The sequence below is a fragment of the Tauraco erythrolophus genome, chromosome 7 (genome assembly GCF_009769465.1).
Source record: "Tauraco erythrolophus isolate bTauEry1 chromosome 7, bTauEry1.pri, whole genome shotgun sequence".
Taxonomy (NCBI): Eukaryota; Metazoa; Chordata; class Aves; order Musophagiformes; family Musophagidae; genus Tauraco; species Tauraco erythrolophus.
The window spans coordinates 51,178,713-51,200,376 of NC_141471.1; the positions used below are offsets into that span (position 1 = coordinate 51,178,713).

At 39.8% G+C, this 21,664-nt stretch overlaps 1 protein-coding gene across 1 annotated transcript in view; it reads right to left on the reverse strand.

Annotated features, from left to right (window-relative positions):
- Nucleotides 1-15,285, reverse strand: part of SUSD5 (sushi domain containing 5) — a 42,474-nt gene extending 27,189 nt beyond the window's left edge. Inside the window, exons 1-2 of the mRNA XM_009993151.2 lie at nt 15,192-15,285; nt 6,767-6,944 (exon numbers count right to left, since the gene is read on the reverse strand). Coding sequence (XP_009991453.1) covers nt 6,767-6,944; nt 15,192-15,285 — 272 coding nt within the window. The remainder of the gene's footprint in view (nt 1-6,766; nt 6,945-15,191) is intronic.
- Nucleotides 15,286-21,664: the final 6,379 nt, after the last annotated feature.

Sequence of the window (21,664 nt, forward strand, 5' to 3'; positions counted from 1 at the left end):
CATTTCTGTTACTCCATCTCTCAAGTCAGGCTTACCTTCCTGTACAATATTGTGATTTTTCTTGGTCTTAACAATGAGTTCTGACCTTCTGTCATTAACTAATTTCACTAGCATACCCCCACCTTTTGTGTCAAAGTTTGCTGAAGTTTTGCTAGAGCCCTCAAAGTTTGTTAAAAAATCTCCCAGTAAAAACATGATTTAAAAGCGTGAGTCCCAGCTAAGTAAAAGGCTACTCTAAGGACTGTGATGCTATAGTTTAGCAAATGGTGATTTGGGTGCTTGTCCTAGAAAATACATCAAAAATGTATTTTCTTATGATGCTTTTCCTGAAAAAGTACATTTTCTAAAAAATTCTTCAGTTATTGGGCTATCTATTGGGCTATCTATTGGGTTTTACAAGAACCGTGGCTGTCATATTGTGTCCATGCTGTCTTCCTAGCTTGTTTCAAGAAAAGATTCACATCCCCCGCAAAGCTGATGCAAAATGTCTCCTGTTCACCTTGCTCAGTAATATCATTCCTTGAAGTAAACTGACCATGTCCATACATTAAATTCAAGTCTCTTGACTGAGCTTCATGTCGAAATCCCTACTCCTGAAACACAGTTAGTTTGTTTTTTTTCTGTATGAGACTTTCTGATTTGATTAATGAGAAACAATGAGAAGACAAAGTCTTCCAGCAGAGCATGACACCAGCTGTGGGCTGTGGGACTAGAGTTTGTGACTTGAAGGCATTTCAGAGTGCAAGACCTCCTCAGACAGTTTCATAAGCAATTCTAGCATTTTGAATTGGACCATGTCCTGTCAGATATGTCTGGATTTTTCTCTTGAAGAGGATTAATTGACCCACCTCATACACACATCTGGGAGCAAATTCATATGCATTATCATCAGGCAGCAGATCATAGCCTTGAAATAAAACAGAGAGCTTGCCAAACTGACAGATCATTAGGACTGCTTCTTTGCAAATAAGCAAGTGGGCCTATTATAGCCTGTACACCTGGGCAGATTTCACAGGGCCCGTAAGCCCGAGGGTTTACACACACAGAAGAGGGGACTGGCAAGGGTTAGCGACTGACCCTCATTTCATTCCTTGGATATTGCTTTTTTCTTTCCCTAGAAATGTGCTGTTATTATGCTACTTCCAGGTGCTGGGCGAGTCCCACGCAGTAGGCAGAAAAAGAAGTAGGTAGTCTTGCGAAATGTCATTTCTGAGTCTTATTATTACATTTCCCACTGGTGTCATCTGCAGTGAGGGCCCTGTTGTGTTTGATACTGTAGAAGCATTGAATAGGAGTCAGTGCAAAACCCGAAGAGCTAACAAAAGAAAGGAAAAATAGAGATGAAGTAATTTTCCTAGCGGCAAACATCTGGTCTGTGGTCAGCCAATAAAAGAACCCCAGTCTCCTCACTCCCACAGCAAGGCTTATTCTAGCTGACTCTGCTTGCTCACTCCACAGTTATCCCCTCCAAAATAAATCCTCCAGGGACTGGGTAGGAACCAGACCAGGGCAATTTCATGCAAAGGAACAGGTTGACAGCCCTGAAGGAGGTCTATCATAGAATAGAAAGTCTATTCAAAGCTTCAGAGCCCTCATAGAAGGGATGCATGGACTCATTCTCTTGTAGACAAATAAGGAATGGGGTAGGGAATAGGACAGCTTCAGCTTTTCAGTCCTAGAAAAGTCATGGAAATGAGTAAATTTGCTATGAATATCTTGATACAAGATGTTTAACAATTTCTAAAATAAATAGTTGCTTTCTAATATCGTATGCACAGGGCTGATCATAGAGAAAAATTGTGTCATGTTCACTTTCCTAATTTCAAAACCCCCAGAAATGAACGTAAAACCCTACAGGACACACTGCCCAGCACTGGAGGACTTGACACAGGGTTTTCCAGTATGACATCTGAATTTGAAAGATAGCAGTGAGAGCCCTTCAGAGAACTCTGCTGTCTTTTTTCATTTATATTCTGGCAGATCACTTGCTCGTTTTACTGACTCGCTTGTCCGACATGCAAATAAGTCATAAGAGTGTCATTTTTAGTATAAATAACTATTAGAGACCGGCCTAATGACGTTTCATTTCCTGAAATGTAACAATGTGTAAAGTTTTATATGTTGCACATGTCAGGACTGACTTGTAAATGGTTTACTTCTGGGCTGCTGGAAGAAGTTAGCCCTTATCCTCTTACCCCTATCTACTTGTCAGTGGCTTTTCTCTAAATGTTCCCAAGCCCTTGGACCTGCTAGTCACTTGCCTGTGCGAACAGCCCTTAACTCTGAATTGGGTTGGTCTGGACAACTAGAAGTGGAGACAAAAACAGCCCCTTATGCCTATGAAAGAGATTCTGTCCCAGGCTGCTCGAACCACAAAACTACCCAGTTTATTGTCTCTTTGGATTTGCTGGCAAGAGATCTATTTGTTTAAGCAATTTCCACCCTACATCAGTTGAAGTGAATCATAGTTGAGACCTGCTGCTTGTGCGAGCCCAGTTTGCAGAGACTGAAGTGGGTTAGAGGGTGCAACATGAGCATCTCCACCAGCAGATTGGTGTCGTCTTCCACCAGCATCACTCTCTGCAGAATGATGGTTTTGAACAGCCTAACTAGTAGCTGGTTGCCCACCCTGTTCACTTCTGACTTAAAATAGACAAGAGACAAGCACCTCTACTAGCACAGCTGAGGAGGCAACACTCACTGTGGTGGGTCAGTAAGAAGTAGGTTGGAGTGAGCTGGGCAGCCATTACCTCATTGGATCCAACAAAGGATGTCCCATTATAATCTCAGAATCTTTGCATACTTACATATGGATCCAATACTTACATACGAGTCATCAGAAATTTGATAGTCACCCAAACTGGGATAGTTCCTGAGACCAAATTCTCCTCTTTGCCCGTGTAAGAGGTGTAGCCCAGATAGTGGGCAGTATAAACGTGCTCAGGCTGACTCAGTGATGTGCCTCAGTCATTAACAGGAGAAACTCCCACGGGTTTCCAGGCCCTGATTTGGCTGTAAAAATCATAATAAGGACACAACAGCCAAGTGATGGATATATTTACTAGGAATGGGACTGTAATTTTTCACTGAGACCATAAAATAGCCATCAGAAGTAAACAAATCACTGACTTGTGCAAAACCTGGAAAATTGATCTAGAGATGAAAAAGTCCTTACATCTCTGCCAGAGCTCCTGTTCAGTTTTAAGTCTATGTGGTGGAAGGAGGACTGAAGCATGTCAGAAAATCTGCAACACTATAATGACTTCACTCACATTATTTGTTTGTGTTTACTTCTGCTGCCAATGTCTAATCCCTTTTTCCTCATGGGAAAGATTGGGATACTTTCCAGACACCAAATAAATAAACCAAACTGCATTTCTCCTGAAATTTGGAACTTCTTTTATCATATTCCTTCCTATCCATCTCCTTTCTGATGTTCACAGTCCAAGAGGGTACGGGAGAATATTAGACTAAAGCTCTGTGATCTGCACTGGATGCCAGTCAGCTGCTGGGAGGAATTCAAGGTTTTAAACTCAACCTATAAAGTCCTGAACAGTTTTTGATTTGGCAAACATGGAGAGGACACTTCTTTCTCTGGGCCATGTCATCACACTCAAAGATGCGGATGTCCATCAAGACAAGTAACACAAGGTGTGGTCAGTGGAGAGTCCTTTATTTTGGAAATAATTTTCCCTACTCCTGTAACCTTCTGGGCATTCTGTGAAGCCTGCTTTCCCCTCTCCATGTTAAATCAGCTGAGTGTGGGTTGAAGTTTTCCTATTTACCAGCTATCCTTTATCCTTGTTATCATGTTTCCATTTATCAAGTAAATGCTCAAAGTATTGAATAGGTAACTGTAGATATATTTTTTAAATTAAATAACTAACTTAGTAAAATATTTTGAGTCCCTTCTTAATAGCTTTTCCATTCCTTTAATAATTCTTAAGCCTTTTTTTTTATCTTCCCTTAGTACTTTTCTTAAAATGTGGTAACAGTAATACGTGTAGTATTCCAAAGGAAGCTGTTACATTGACCTATATGTGTGTGTATATATGTAAGTATTTTTCATATTCTTCACCCATTCCATAAGCACTCTAGCAACATCTTTGTTTGCTTGCTTGTTTGTTTGTTTTTACTACAGCTGCAGTTTGACAGAGGTTTTCTTTGTGCTGTCCATTGTGACGTCCTCGTATCTTTCCTGGGCTGACAGAGGCAAATCAGAACCCTGTAAGACATTTTCAAGTAGATTGCATATTCCTCCTGCATGTATTATCATTGAATTCCCATTTGTCATCATTTTGCCTGTTCATCTAAACCCCTCTGAAAATCTTTATCTCCTACTTGAGCTTGTCCAACTTGAATAACTTTGTCTCATTTGCATACTTTGTACTTGACTGCTCATTTCCTTCTCCAGAGCTGCATTAACTAACAGTGAAATCAGTATAGCCTTTTTAGGCATTATACTTTTCCTATTTTTCCCCAGAGTCAAAAATATCCAGTTCAGCAAACCAAGCAACATACATCCACGTAACATAAATTCTGGTGCTTGCCCAGCCATGGGTAAAATAGTCCCAGAGAAAAGAGTATCAAATGCCAACTCTGAAGAACTATCCTCTCTGGTGAAGCTCTCCAGTGAAGGTCAGATGTGGTGACTGCACAGCAATGGCATGTTGATGTTCCCCCACAATGTCCTTTCTGATAAACAGCTTAGAGATTTCCAGATTAAGGACAGGTTTACTGGAGGAATGGAGTACGGGAAGTTGAAAGGGATGAAAAATCTTCCTTTCCTTCCCATTGGTATGATGATGTGTACATTCTCACATCACCAGGTGTGATGTGCACAATACTATCACTATATCCGATTTTGATATTGAAGATATTCAAGGATAGGCCCACAACTGGTCTATTAATAGTTGTAGCTCCAGCGTCTGCAGTAATTAATTGAGGATCTCTCAGGACTAACTAGTGGTATTGCTTAGATAAAAAAGGGATGGTTTCTTCTCTTACCCATCAGCACTCCTTCCATAATACAGAGACTGTATAAAAGAACCTGTACAATAAATTTGCCATGCACTTCTTAGAGATAGATAGTTTTCCTGGCTCTTCAGCCTCCCTGACATCTCAGCAACTGGCTTAGGAAAAATGTTTTTAGGGTTTAGATCACTATCTTATATTCTGAGAGATGTCTGGATTTTTTTTAATGACCAGAAGTACCTACAAATACATTTTGAAACAATTGTTCACCTGGTAAAAAAAGGATCACTGGAACTAGTTGCTTTTGCTTGAAGTTGTTTAAATGTCACCTTTAGTTAATAGGAGCAATTTTCCATCCTTTGGAAACCTTATCACTAAAAATATACAAACACCAATGCTTACTTGATAATTATCACAAAATTCAATAATACATTAAAGTTTAGGAACTTGGAAACAATATATTGATAAAATAAAACTTTATCACTGTTGAACATTGACAATAGATTAGATATTACCCTCTAACTCATCAGAACCCTGTGAAGCACCTCAAGCGAATGAATATATGTATCGCGCTAAGGCTGTGGCTGGTAAGCCTGCTGAAGGAAAGATTCAAGAGAGAAGGGGCTTCAGAACCATTCATGCTCCTTCTGGGCAATTCCTGTATGGTCCCAAATTCAGTGGCACAAGACATTTGTGTCAAGCCTCAGCTCTTCCATTTCGTTTTTTATAAATAGAATTTTCTGTGATTTGGTCTCTTTGTCAAATATGAAGCCTGTCTACATGTATCTGAGGCATGCTGTGGAGACTTTCATTTTGGAAGTGACTGAGCAGTTGGGATGCAGGTGCCTGGCCCTGTGCAGTGCCACATAGCCAGATCTGTGCAAGACTGGAATGAACCCGAGTCAGCTCGAGTTCAGCAATCTGTCACCAGCCACGGTCAGAGTGGCACAGTGACATGGCCGTGCTGCTTCTGGCACACAGCTAGCACCTATGTGGGCATATGTTTTCAAAATCATAAATGTAACTGAAAGTCATTCGGACTTCTGGAGTACTCGTGAAGGCTGACTTTAGCCTCTTGAAACCACGACCAACAGAGGGAAGCAGTTTCCACCACAGGACGCTTTTACGTCCCTGCTTTGAACTGGCCTCTACAAGATCAAGGCCTCTACAGAGGCAACCATGCTTCCTGGAGAAGCTGTGGCAGGCTGTCGCATCTGACAACACTATCAGCTCAACCTGGTGCCATGTTGATTCACCTGAGCTACCCCAAATAACACAATTCAGCACATCGAGTGACAGTATCAGCTCCGTGGAGGGCCTTCTCAACAAACTCTCTGCCGCTTGTGCATGACTGTATCTAAGGACACCTGAAGTCATATCTATGTGAACATGCCTATCGGCCATTCAGACACACGTAAATACCTGAGAGATATATGTGGTTTCCATGAGAAGCTCAGCAAACTGAACTCAGTGTCCACAGCCTGCAAGCTCCTTTCAGGCTGAGCACTCCTCTATAGGCCAGGTGGAAAGGAACCACAACGACATAATGCAGAAGGAAAGAGGAAGAGGAAATCACTTCAGATCTGTGAAACAGGTGATCTGAGACTAATAAATATTTGTGTCCTGGCAATATTAGCTGTACAAAATTGATTTAGTGGGGAGAGTGGCATACGTAGCTATACGTCATGGTGCTTGAATTGTGGCCGGTGTTTTTCTGTAATAGTCAAGGAGAAAAACTCGCTCGACAGCTGCCATTCACACTTCTCACGAAGGGATATGCTGTTGTCCTTACCCAGTGGAGCCACCCGCGAGCCATCCCGAGGTGCAGCCAGTGAAAGAACAGTCGAGAATAGCCCTTTTCAGCTCTTCTGCAGTTGCTAAGCGAGCGCTCAGGTCAACACAAGCTTTCTCAGCTTCAGCTAAATCCAGACTCTGAGAGTTGTTCTTGGACTCAAGTGCAAACACTTTCCCTGCAGCACCAAGAAAAGACATGTCACTCATCATGGTATTGTATGCGATACATATTCAACAAAAAATATTGCAAATTATTACCAAATAAAGTCTTCTTGCTTTTACTAAGATCATTTTAACACGCAACCTACTACTTGGAATGAGTAATTTTATCAGCACTGTAAATACCCTTGTCTTAGCTTTTTTTTTCGTTTTGTTCGTGAACAGAAAAGTGAGTATGGCCAGGCCCTATTCATTCCCAGCCCATATGAGAAGCTCATCTTGCGTCTGTAGGTCTGTGCTTAAGATCTGGAGAGAGAAAGCATGACACTCTCTCCTATGGAGTGTCATGGTTTAACCCTAGCCAGCAACTAAGCACCACACAGCCGCTCGCTTATAATTATATTATATTATAGTTAATCTCTACAGTCAAACTCATGGCAACTTGTGCTAAATGCCGCTGCAAAGACACTTTGTTTTTATATCTTTCTGGAAAGATAGAGGAAATTTTTTTCTTAATGGAAGGCTTTTTTGAATGAGCATGAGAACATATTTAGCATAACAATTTCTTGTGCTATTTTTATTTTCAATTCAGTTTATTTTACTTTATTGAACACTGTGAAAGCTGTAAGAGTGAAATTCAGAGGTTTTGGCAACTGGGAATAGGGAAGTTGGGGTTTTGGCAATAAAGCTTGAGAAGTTACTGGATTATGGAATAAGCACATTAACTGGATGTCTCCAGAAAAAGAAATAAACAATGAGATAGATAGTTTACAGTGCTGATGTTTAAATAGCCTAAGTGTCTTCTTTCTGAAGATAACATTCCTCAGAATATCTTGAAGATTTCAAAGGTGCAGACTTAGGTTGCTCACAGGTGCAAGAAAATTACTTATAAGCACTGTTCATTCAGTAAATGCCTGGAAACACTTATGTCTTATTTCAATAATAGGTTAGTGGTAGTGATTATACGCACAGCTTCCAGCACATACCGAGTGTTCACTATGTAGCTAGCTTCACACTCACAGGATATATTGACCAACATCAGGAATCCCTCAGATGGATTCAGCCTGATTCTGTACCAAGAGCAACCCCCACTGCATATTATTTCAACAAATTGAAAAATATTAACCTAATCCTAAATATATGGAACCGATACTGGGTAAGTCTGTACCTGGCACCTTTCTGTTCTCACCTGTGCACAGTTTAACCTACTGCAAGAATCACAGTCGTTACAGTAAAAAATGCATAGTTTCTTTCAAGTAAATATGCCATTTGTGTTTATATTAGCTAGCAAGCACAGATGTGTCCTGATAAATATTCTTACTTTGGTGGGAATTCTACATGAGCACAGTAAGAAGTCATTCTGACCTGGGCAGATAGATAGCAAATTAAATAAGCCAGACAAGCAGTGATGAGAAGAAAAAGGAATTCAGAGTACCCAGAGTAATTTTCTCACGCAGTTAACAGTAGTTGACCAAAGAATGCAACCCAGAACCCAGATCAGTGTCCTAACCACTAGATTACATAGTCTCTTGTAAGTAGTCTCTCTTACATAGTCTCTTCTCAACTATAATCAATACCATGAATTGTAATTAGAACAGGGTATTTTACACAGAACAGTGAAAAAAGCAAGCCTCTATGGTCTTCAGTGCAAAACCCTCAGGATTCTTTCTAGAATGCCCCAAATAATGCACATTACTCTAATGTAGGCTGTTGTTTCCAAAGCCATGAATAGACATCGTGAAGTATGCCTGAGGTAGGGAGAAAGATAATATAAGCAGAAGGATGATCGTATTAAACAATTATTCCTAAGCTGTGGAACAACTTTCATTAGTAAAGGTAAGCAGGAATTAAGTATAATGCTTTACTGAGGCGTTGTCCCAAATAAAAACTTGTCCACGTTCTGTGTTTCACAATTTGGCTGTCAGGATTGAGATGCATCATCAAAAACATATAGGACAAGTTTGTGTAGCATCTGACTTAAATCATAAATGTTAGTTTGACATGGCAGTAAGCCCTATTTTCCAGCCATTAGTATTTTAGTTAGCAGACTTAAAAACAGGAAAATCATCAAGAATCAAGTTCCATCTAGATACAATTAGAAGAAATTAAGTTAATCATTTAGTCTTTTTACCAGTAAGTGACAAGTACATTTTTGGAGGAGTTCAGCTAGCCAAGACTGAGAGGCTGAGACAGCTTTCCTTAACTACTGTTATGTGTTTGCTAGTACCTAAGGTAAATTAACTTTTTACTAGAAACTATGAATATGCTGGTTCAAAAAATACTTCTGTCCTTCAAAAAGGTAACTGGGATATCCAAATTACGTAGACAAACAGCTTTTGGGGTAAGCTAAGAGGGATTTACTGGTTGAGAAAATTATAGTGAACTGCTTTATAGGAAATTCTGGTTAGCCAGAAGTGGATAAAGAAGGCTGACCTGCTTACCAGACCAACCTGGGAATTTTCTCCAAAACTTTAGAAGCAACATGGCCACCTGCCCACCTTTTAATGTGTGCTCTCTGTTTTGCCTAGTTTCTTACTTAGAAAATAAAATAGCAAGTAAGGTTCATTTATCTGACACCTGACCAACGGAACAGCTGGATCCCCCAGTATCCAGAGCTGTGTCACATTACTGAGGGACATTTACAGGAAAAAAAATATGAGACGTGCTAGCACGATAATAGGAAAATGCAAAAGCACATCCATGCAGGAAATCCCCTTAAATAAAAAAGACTACAATACCAGAACTGAATTCTGCACCTTACGCTGGCATGGCTAACATGCTTGAGATATTCATGTAATGAATTCTTCTCACTTTTAATCACAAAAGTGGCATCATGTTCAAGCTTAGGATTGATGGGTGGTCCTGGTTAAATATTTGTAAAATTTTTATCACTGCTAGATGCAATGAAAAGTTTTTTGAAAAATGTTTGTCTGATGATATCATAGACAATTTTGGCACTGGGATTGCGAAAAATTCAGATGGTATTCCCTTTCTCTCTAGCACATTATGACGGTGTGGAGTAGTTGAAATCAATTTTCTCTGAGAAAATATCAAGAGATGTACTGTCATTCTGTTTTAAATATGCAATTTTAAATAAGAGACTGTTCTGTATTTCCATAGGGCACATGATGAAGGATTATGTCTTTGTGTTTATCTGTGTGAGGAACATAATATGTGCTTGGTTGTGCTACCTTTGAACAGCCACCATGTTTGAGCTCGCTCTCAACTCTCTCCCTTCATTTCTGCCCCGTAAATTTGATTCCCATAAAGTGGTGATGAGATGAATGGTGTAGAAATTTGTTCCTAAAACTCTACGTACTTTTCTGAAGCTTTTTTAAACAAAGCCAGTCCCTTTGGTTTCAAGATCTAGCTAAAAATCCATGCAAAGTAGTCTTTCTCAGGAGGCTTAATGCACATCTTGAGTTTAGCAGGTTCAGAATGAAAAATGCCCTTGTCAAAGGAAGTTTCTTCAGGTTCTCCTTTGAAACCAGGGAAAAAATTTTAACTTCAATGGTAGGACATAAAAGATAAGACATAATTCTTCCAACTGTTAATTAACAGCTTGATTCATAGTTCTGAAGAAAAATTCACACTTGAAATCAGAGTCTTTCTTTAATTACTAGCCTATATTACATTGCTAGCCTCTACTATCATCTGATCACTATTATTACAGAATATTGATTATATTTTGATATATTGATAAAAGGAAATTTTTTATTATTGTTTGGCACTAAAACTTCGTAAACTAGCAATAGCTAAATATAGTTTTTACTATACCCCAATATATTGAGTACCTCAATATATTCTGATTGAAAACATACCCATAGAAGCATAGATCTCAAGGCTTCTAGGATTCATTTTTATCACCTTTTTAATTCCTGCATAACTAGGCTATAGATTTCCCCCAGTAATTCCAACATCGAGTCCAAAAATTCATGGTTGCACTAGAGCATGTCTTTTCAAAAGGCATCCAATCATGATTCAATGACTCCAACTAATGGAGAATTTACAGCACACTTTATAGTAAACTGTTCCAATGGCTCATTACTCTCACTCCACCTTATTCCCAGTTTCAAATTTTGCTAAACACAACTTCTAACAATGGGACCTTATTATGCTCTTGAGACTGAAGAGCCTTCTACAATCATCTATATGGAAGTGCAATAGACTCTTCAAAAATAAAATCAGTTCAAAACCCATTTCTTTATACTTTTAGGAATCTTAGTGGAATTAGTAGAATTTTCCTGGTTACCAAAAAGACAAAATTTGGCTAATTCATTCTACTAGAGTAACATACAACAAGAAGTTCTTCTGAGGCATATGGACACAGTTCAAAGCCCACTGAAATGAGTTCAAAGTTCTCTATGTCTTTAGGAGGATTTGCCTCACGCTTGAAGAAGAAACATAAAATTGCATAGCCAAATATACTTTGAAATAAAAATGTCTCTCGCAAATCAGATAAAATGAAAGCACTTTAAAAGGCATAGCCAGTGTGCTGATCTCATGACATGATACTTACTAGTTCAAAGGATAAAACCTAATCAGTTTCAACAAAATAAATATGGTGAAAGATGTGTGAATGTGGAGTCTAATTTATTCTTACTTAAATGTTAACAACTTCAAATTGAGGTAGAAGAGAGCAGAGGAAGGGAAGGTCACTTCTGTACTTCAAGAGCAATTTAATTTCCATTTCTATGGCTGTGTGTAACAATGGCCTTGATTGTAATAGTAAGGGTGGAGGATTCAGTAAAACTGTACAATTACAGAGATTTGTGCAATTACCAGTTCTTCTTAGTGTTCATGAATGTGGAGCTTATTTCTGCGAAAAACTACAGTGAATGATGTCTTATTTAATTCAATTTGCTTAAAATATTACATCAGAAAAATAAAAAAAATGGGAGTCACCTTTGAGTTCCACCTCAGCTAAATTCAGTTTGAGCTTAAATTTTAATTTTAATATAGGACCAAATAGCTGGAATTGTTTATGCATTTATTTTTGCAACTTACAAGAATGTGCCGTTTTGCTAATGGGAGCCTGAAATGCTTAGATACCTGCTACTCAAATGCAAATGTCTAGAGAGAAAAAGCATACTTTTTCCCTTTTCTTTACCAAAAAAGAAAAAAAAATGCAAAACAAGCCAAAGGAAAGAGCATAGTAGTAGGGGTTTTTTTTCCTGCCTTTGACATCAGACATGTCTGGTTCTAGGTCAAAAGAATGTATCTCAGACCCACACCTAACTGTGCCTAGCTTTCTGGATTCAAGATCCTTCCACTTGCAACGTCTGCAGTCACTATGCATGGTTACTACCAGATGACTGGCTTGACCAACAGGTCTTCCATGTAACCCAAGTTTAGCCAACAGATGAAGTTCACTCTGCAACAATCAGTAAAGTTGTGCAATTAGCACACTTTTTCAACTCAGGAGTGTCTTGGCAAGGTAGATTAACTGCCATCATTCTCTCCTGACATGCTTCTTCTCAGAGTGAGTACTCTGTAGAAAACTATGGTTCATACATATGGATATTTTAGCAGCCATTAAAAGACAAAAGAGGGAGTCAAAACAAGCAGAGGCAACTCCTGTGCAGGATACATGAAGCCACATCGTTGTTCTTCTATTCCAGCACAAATACAAAGAAAATTTAAAAAGCCTGCATTTGCACTGGTATAATTAAGACCTGTCACGATAACCTATTCTATATTATTCTATATTATATAATATATATAGAGAGAATACATATCTATATAAAAATATATATAGAACAGCCTGTATTATTCTCTAGTAACTGCACTAACAGTAGTGGCACACAATGGTACGTCAGAGCACGAACAAGCCCTTGAGGAGCCTTCTCTCCCTCTGACTCTGACTCTGACCTCAACAGCTATAAGCAAGTACATTTCAATCGTAAAAAAAACTGCAAAGGGAAACAAAGCTATCTTTTATTTCAGCAGTTACCTTGGTCTTTCTGGAGTCTATCTGCACTACAGCAATAGCTGTTGTGATAAATACTAGTCAAAAGAGATCAATTAAGCTTCGAGGCTTTACACCTTCACCAGACCTCGACGGTCTCCAGTTTTATTGCCTGCTCTCTGTCGTTATTTGTGTGCGAGATAATAAAGTGAAAGTCTTCCTTAGGGAAATATGTTGTAACCGGTTTCAGAGGCTTGCCTGTAACAGAGGCCAGTCTGAATTTCACAGGGTTTTTACAAGGTGAATTCAAAATCCCTTCAGCGGTTTGCAAAACAGTCAGTTGCTTTTAGTTAAAAATAACAAACACACAGAGACATATGTGTCACCCAGAGCGGTCCTTTGGCACTCAAGTGACATTTGCATGTATTAGAGAGTAGCACGATTGTATTTTCACCTACAACTTACACAAATGAGAAGGTAGGTTTCTGTCTGGATCAGGCCAGAATCTGTTATAAAAGAAAGTATTAATCCTGTTTCATACTCTCAAATCTTCTTAAATACTTAAGCCTACATGTAGCTGCAAATTTTAAAGTTCACATAAAGTGTATTCTTCTGTATCAACCTATAGTAAGCCAGATGGTTTACAGGACAGTGTTACAGTTGTTTGGTTAAATATTAATATTAGGAGAACACACTGAAGAGCATGTTAATAGAGGACTTGCACATTTTTCACAATGATACTTAGAAGTTAAACAAAAACGGAAACTACAGTTATTATAATAATGCTCTCCAACTGTAATGTACTTCAGATATTCTATCCTTTAATTCTTCTAATTGCTTTACCATGTGTGAAGAGAGTTTGACAAACTGTTGAATGACAATCAAAATCTGTCATGAACTCTGCCTTAAAATGATCTTCAACATTTTTTTCCCTTTCTGTTTTAGAGGATGGCTGTTTAGGAACCACGAAAATGTCATTAATTCTACAGAAATAATAAAAACTGGGACATGTTCTTGAAAAGATAAGGGAATTCTTCAGATGAAGCATTCTTAGCAAGCAAAATTAATTATTCCTGTCCTGTTCCCTTTTCTTAAGCTCTGCAGAGAAACCTCTTTCATGGGTATGCATTTTTTTTTCCTCATTTCAGAAGCATTTTGCTAGGGAAAGAGTATTCCCTAAAATCAGAATTGCAGCTTTGTCTACTGCAACACAGTGCAGTTGCCTGACACATTTTTTTTCCTTTATTCTTAATTAAAAGTAATTTTCTTCAAATTTACAAGACAGGGTTCTGTTGTACAAACGGTATTTTACACAAAGTGGTAGTCACAGACAGGCAAGATTAACTTTCTCCTTTTCCTTTGCCATACTTTGTCATCAGCTGAAATAAATTTAGGTTAAAGAGGAAAAACACTCTGAGAACAAAAAGAAGAGGTTTTTATTGCCCTATAATGTCTAAGATCTGTTCTCTGGAATAATGCAGCAAACATCTATACTACAGGACTAGTGTACCAAAAAAAAATCCTGAGATCAGGCATAAATCTATCGCAGGTGTGAATGTGAAAAAATGTGGCCATTCAGCATTGCTCTCCCAGGAAAAGACAAATTTTTTTTTCAAAAATAAATAATGTTTTTTGCTAAGGTAAGTTCGTCATTGTTATTACAGGCTTAATCATTAAAAGGGCAATAGGCTACTGGAAACTTTCAAGGGATGCAGCAGTTCAGGCTTATCACCAGCGAGTAGAAAGTCTCAGTTCACAGTAACTGGCGTTTCAGTCAAGTTCATGTCCTGATCAAATCCCTCAGCAGTGAAGCGCGGTTGAAACTCAGGTGCAGAAAGTTGCAGAAAGGTGAGCAGTCGTCCTCAGCGTGTGTGGTACTGAGCAGAAAAGGTTATAAAGAAAAGCCTTTGACTTCTTGTCTTCCCTTCCTTGAGTACCTGCCTGGATGCTGGAGAGCATCTGAAGTGAGCAGATGGGGAAGTTCTTTGGAGAAAAGATACTTTTACTTATAAGGAGAGCTCTCCTAAAATATAGCTGAGTCTTCTTATTTGTGTTCTGGCTTTGTTTTATTATTCTTATTTCCTCTGGAAAAGTTCACTGTCCTGTCATTTTGTTGTAATAAAATAATCTTAGCCTTCTGGGATCTTATTTCCTTTCTCTGCTTAAGCCCAGGATATTTGTAGAATCTCAAAAACCTCTGAATCAGACGTTTCCTAACCCAAACTGAGGCATGTATTTAAGTCTCTTATTAAAAAAAAAAAAAAAAGGTGGGTTTTCTTTTTTGCAATAACACATTTCAACATACAGCTTTCATTCCAGCCTTAGCAACCCAGCCCAAACTGAACGGGGGACTCACCATCAGCCCGAACAGAGATGATCTGAAGGATGAAGACAACAGATCCCACGCCCTGGAGAAAGGTGAGAGAGAATCTCTGAGAGCCTGAAGCCATTGCCCTGCTTGCAAAGCCTTCCGCCGCAGGAGGTTGACTGCCGAGGCTTTTTCCCTCTCCTCCTCTGCACTTTCGCAGCAGGGTCTGTGGTGACGATTTCAAGGAGCGCTTTCCCTCGGCAGGATCCTGCGTCTTGGGTTTGCACTGAAGGCAGGAGGGGTGGAAAAAGAAAGAGGGAGGGAGAGAGGAATCCTTGGTTTGGCTAATGTGAAGGGGAGGGGAAGGTGGGGGAGGAGATGTCCAGCCAGCTGGGGTTGGGGAGCGGCTTCATCCAGCCCAGTCTGCAGGGCAGTGCACACAGAAAGCCGGTGTGAAAAGTCACATTACCCTGTCGGTAAATACCTAATGGATCACAGTGGAAGAAATGTAAAAGCCAGGAGGGAGAGAGAGAAAAGGGGGGGGGAAAGGACAAGCGACGAGCAGAAGAAATCCCCGGCTGAGCGGAGAAGGGCAGCTAGATGCTGGCACACGGTGAGTTTGGGGACTTAGCTGTGCATCTCTGGAGGGATGGGTCCAGACATGGGGAGTGTTTTCTCCCCGCAATGTAAAAACAGCCAGCAGTACACTGCTGAGGGATGCCGGGCAGGGACTTCTGCGGCAAGAGCGATGGTCTTCAGGTGAGGGCTGAGGAAAGGTGACAAACAGCACGGGAGCCTGTCGGCTGAGCATCCCTGAAGATCGGGATTGGGATGGATTAATCCTGCTATTTCGGACCCCGGGTTAGGGACAGGCATGAGGAACTGAAGGTTGAAGTGGGAGTCTGTCAGCTGGTCTCCATCAGCACTCCTGGTCCAGAGGAACGGGTCGGTGCCAGTCAGGTTTGAACGCTCTGAAAGCAGCTGATGAGAGGAGTGTCCAGCGCCCACTATCAGTTACAGCAGTGACATCTGCCCCTTACTCTCATTCATCCTGTATTTGTCCCAACACAACTCAAAAGAAATCCCCACAATAAGAGGAAACATACTGGTGGTGATGCCAGGATTTATTTCACTAAATATATAAACGGAATAGTTTTGTGTTGCTGTTGGAACCAAGCAGAGCTCAGAAATGTTGTTTTCATATTCCCATCCTATTTTGCTTTTATTTCAGCTTCTTAAAATTTTTTCCCTTAGAAATTCGAAGCTGGGCAAAAAAATACTCAGTCTGCTAGAAACTCTGAGCCACCAAGAACAGAAGTAAGGACCTGACCCTCCTCACTGCCAGAGGCCCCGGTGTCCTACATGGCAAGGTGCTGGTAGGTGACTGCAGACATCTGCTGATAACGATGAACCTGCCCAGTGTTGGTTTCAGTCTGACTGAAATGACTCAAATTCAGAAACTTCTGTATATGATATTCAAGGAGGCAAGTAACACCATAATACTGGAAGCTTTAAAAATATCTATGTTTGATGAATTCGGGCAGATAATGCTCTTATTCTGTTGACTTTTACAGAATCATAGCCTTCTTCCCCTTCTTTATACCCATGCAAGATGTGAACATACACACTGAAAGCTTTCAGACAGGTAGCTTTGAATTTTCTGTCCATCAAGAGAATAGGGAAGGCAGCAGGTTTCTTTACATTGCGTTGCCAGCCCAACTTGTAAAGAACATCTCTGGAATTAGAAGGGCAGGCAGGTTCTCGCTCACTCCATTCTTAATATGGGTCAGTTGGCATAATGTAACTACGTAACTGCATTTCATTTCAATGGAAACTGTATGCTCTGTATATCAGACATTAAGATATAATGACAGAAAAAGAAATAGAAAATTGTAGTATTCTTTGAATTTATTTGTGCTTCTTTTACTGGTGACATAGCTAATGGCATAAAACGCATTTTTAATCCTCTGATACATCAATAGTTCTACTCCTATTTTAAAAATCAGAGGACATAAAAAGAAGAGAGAAGATGTCAAATCTACACACTTTTATGAGATAGCAAAGAGATTGCATGAAACTGAGTAAATAGTTTCAGCAAAACACACAGACATTAACAGAGATTTGATGTGACCACAGCAATAGCTCCAGGTTTCCTTGACACTTGTCATAAGGCTCACGACTTTGTTGGCCCTTTGCTATCCTCAAGAGTTTGGCCAAAGCAGTTGGGCAAAAGGACAGTATCTTCCAGATTTCCATCTAAAATTCCAAAGGTCTGTTGGATTCGTTTTGCTATAATTGGATCATTTCCTTGTGTTGATATATGTAAAGGCATGTTGCCACTCTGGCTCCTGTCTTGGAAAATCTCAGCTTGTATTCTTGAGTAGAACATCTTACTGATTTTAAAGAATTACAACAGACCACAGAATTTGCTCCTTTTTGAAAGCATCAACAGTTTGTAGAATGTCCTGGGTTCTTCTTGTCATCCCATCTCCACTGTAAAATAAGTCTGTAAGTGTGGAAAGGTAAGGACACTCACCAGTTATTAACTCCTGGAAGGTAAGTACCTCATTGCCAAACAGTTGTCCTTCCAATCCAATATTTCTATCAGCAAAAATCCCTGCTCCTAGTAAATTTTGGAAGATTTACATAAATCTCAGCAGATTAGGTTTTGTACTGAAATGATGTAAACCTTTATTTTTTTGCATTGAAATCAACATTAATCAGGCAAAAATCCTGCCTTTTGATGTTGGGCTTCTTGGAACCAAAAACTCGAAACGAGATCTAGAAGTTAAGATGGTTAGAAACAGATATAACCTTTTGCTCAGAACCTCTGGCATTCATAGCACTGCAGTAAAACATTGGTCAAACTAGTCAGTGTACAACATATTATGACACTTCACAAAAGATTAATTGTACACACAGCTTTACACGACGCATAGACCATGCCTTCCTTGGGAGTAGAGAACGTGCCAATGGTGATATTTTATACAACAGTATAAACTCCCTCACATAAGGAGTAAGACATATGAAGGCACGTACATACACATATGAATGTACACGCACAAAACACTCATGTGCTGTGAAGCACACAATAATGGTTTGGTCATCTAGTACCGGAATAGTATCTATATACATTTACATCTGGAACATGTCATTCAAGTTAGAGTGAATTTTTAATACTAAATAAAACACCTAGAAGAAATATAAGTGAACAAAGACACGTTTTGAAAACAGGAACATGTGTGTTTACAATAGAGATTATTGTATTTGGTCTCTTCATATCTACTACTAGGAATATTTACTTTCTGCCATTAAAAATTTATATACTATAAACATTATAGATGTAAAGGCTCCAATTCTGCAAATTCTAACACATGATCTTAAGCCTTTGCAAGATAAGGACCTAGGATCCTAAGGCCTTGAGCAAATAGACAGTCAGAAACGTTTACTATCTCAAGCCAAGCTGGGCAGATGTCGGCAGATTTGTTAAAGTGCTGCAGCTGGCAAAGAATTTGGTCTTTGAAGAATGCTGGAAAGTCATAGGAAAGGTCACTTTTCATATCAGAATAAAGCACAATAGAAATAAAGTTTCTGTTTAGAAAAAGATACCTCTCTTCTGTCACTAAAACATGAGATTCTGTTTAACTTGTTTCTCTGCATAATGCAATAGCTTCAGATGTTGACAGTCTGTATAATTTAGCTTGAAGAACTGAATTTAAATTGAACATAGGCTTTAGGTGAACTTACCATTCTAAAAATTAATTCCTCTTTTAAAGAAAGAAATCTACATTTATATGTGAGCAAAGTGGTAACTAAATTGCTCAACCAGTATGGTTATTGGAATTCACCATACAGTCTGGAATTTCTGAAGTACTGTCTCCAGATGAAGTTGAAAGGAGATAAATACAGAAATAACTGAGACATACAGCTTGCTATGTGCCCTACACTCAGATGCAGAGCCTGCATAAAATGATGGCACTGCTGATTAACTCCATAACCATTTGTGGTGATCCATACCCAGCTATGAGTTATCAGATCCAAACTTTCAGATACCAGTTTATACATGTAAATGTCATGAAATAGCTGATTTCCCAGAGGCCAGACATATTGGCAATGGCTCTTCCTAGGTACAGTGGTGAGAACTGTGGAAACCAAGACAATTTGGGTTCTGCAGCTTACTAACCATCAACTTGTAAGTCTGCACAACTTGTTCAGGCTCTCTCTTTCTTTACATATAAATGGAGATAACCAACTTTACACACCATTCTGATATATTCTCAGTAAATCAACATAAGTTTCTTTATAGCTACCTTTGTAGTATCGTATCATTATTATGGGGAACATCTACTTTCCTGAAGTCTATGACTTGAGCTGCTGCTGGAAATGGGACATAAAGAGTTATGGCTCGGCTTGCCAAGCACCATGTAAAGGGATCTGAAATACCTAACGGACAATACAGCATTTACATACAAGTACTGCAGTGACTGACATCTCCTAAAGGATATGGAGTTCGTGCGACCAAAAAGCAGGCAGGAAACCTTGGTAGTACTGTACACCTATTGTATTCACGGATAGTACACCTACTGTATACTGGGATCCAAACTTATTCTGCAGCTGTATGCAAGCTTCTAACCCCCAAAAGCCAACTGGAAAAGGGAGAGAAAAAAGAGGGGGAGAAAGATTCCTTTGTTTATAAAATGTGAATTATTAAGCAACAGTAACAGAGACAAACATTTTTCAGTGTCTGGCAGTCTGCAACAGTCTACTAGCTGCAGGGAACTTTTTATTTTATTTATACAGAGTGTTTGCACCTAATTAAATGAAAAAGTAGAAATGTGCAGAACTACCTGAAAAGTAATTCAGGGAGCTGACAAAAAAGAAAAATAAAAAAGGGAAAAGGCATGTGTCTCACTTTGTGGGTGGTGTGTTGAACACAGAGACCTGTGTCATAGTGCTGCTGACCCTGAGAAAAGAGTGTGATTCTTACGCTTATACCATGTTATGTGGGGTCGGGCATTGTCACGTGACAGGCTACGACCCTCATATAAATCATTGCCATGTAAACTGTAAAAATCACACTTCATTTCTTGAAGACTGAGCAGTCCCAAGAAAAGAATGAAGATACGTGGCCATAAAACAGCGGCCTAAATTTTAGTAATATACAAAATTAACTTATTTTTTTTCCTGATGAACAGAGGTAAACTAAACATCTAGCTGGTTTCGGTTGGTGTTATTTGGCCAGGAGGAGGGCGGTAATTTTTGCTTTCTTCTTTTTCTAAAACCCTGCAGCAGTTTAATGGGTGAAAATTATGTAGCAGTGTAAAAAAGTACTTAAGTTTAGCCAAATGGTTTCTCTTTGGTCTGTGTGGACATCTATAGAAGTCTGGGTAGAGACCGAATCTAATACCTTGCCTGGAGATAGTAAATGTTTCTGAGTGCCTATTTGCTCAAAGCCTTAGGATCCTAGATCCTTATCTTTCGAAGGCTTAAGATCATGTGTTAGAATTTGCAGAATTGGAGCCTTTACATCTATAATACCTTTCCTTCTTCAGCCTGCGGACAAACCACTCCCATTTCAGTTTCATTGTCCTTTTCTTACACCCTCTAACCTTCACCAGCCATGGTCTTCAGCTAGATGAGAAAGAGCAACTAAATTAAATCCAAGACTATCTGCATCTAACTAGTCAATAGCTTCTGATTGCCTCACGCTGGGGACGTGTGGCATGAGCAAACATGGGATGTGACTCAGCTTCTCACGGTCCCTGGGCAAAAACGAGAGAAAAGACAGTCCCTTTCTAGGGGTCTCACTGATTCTGGGGGTCTCCTCCAAACAGGGTGCCCACACCAGCACCTGTACCTGTATCAGCAAGGTGCCACACTGCAGGCATTGCTCTGAGATGTACTTCATCTGGACACATAGGGTCAACGTGGACCAACACACAACAGCCGAACTTCAGCATTTATCACAGACCTCCAAACCTTCTCCGCCCACTCCCACCTTGAGTCTCTCCTTCCGTGAGCCCCGTTGCATGGAGACCCAGGAATACTGCAGGGCCAGAGCGTCTGTGGCAGCAAGAGTTCGGCCCCAGCAAATTTATAAGTTGTCACCTCTCTGACATGTGGCACGGAGTCGTCTTCCTGCGGCAAAATTGTGCTCCAGCGTCTCAGCTTTGGTTTTCAAAGGGGCACATCTAGTCCTTCCGTTTGCAGACCCTTGCAAATACAGGAGAGGGAGGTGTGCAGAAAGCTGGAAATGGTGTCTCACAGAGCTGCAAACACTCCCAACCAGGGCTATGTGGAATACGCGAGGCCATGGCTGTAGTGTTTGTCATGCTTCCAGCATAGCAATTAATTTGTCATTTATTTTACCAGTCACCTAATATTTTGGCTTTTGTGTCTCAGCCTCCTTCTCCAGCTATTTCCTACAAGTTTGTTTAAATGCATTATGACGTATGTTCCCTGGACCTTAAGGCACCCTTATTTTCTCATTAGCTCTGTCCTCCAGTGCTGCGCGCAACATG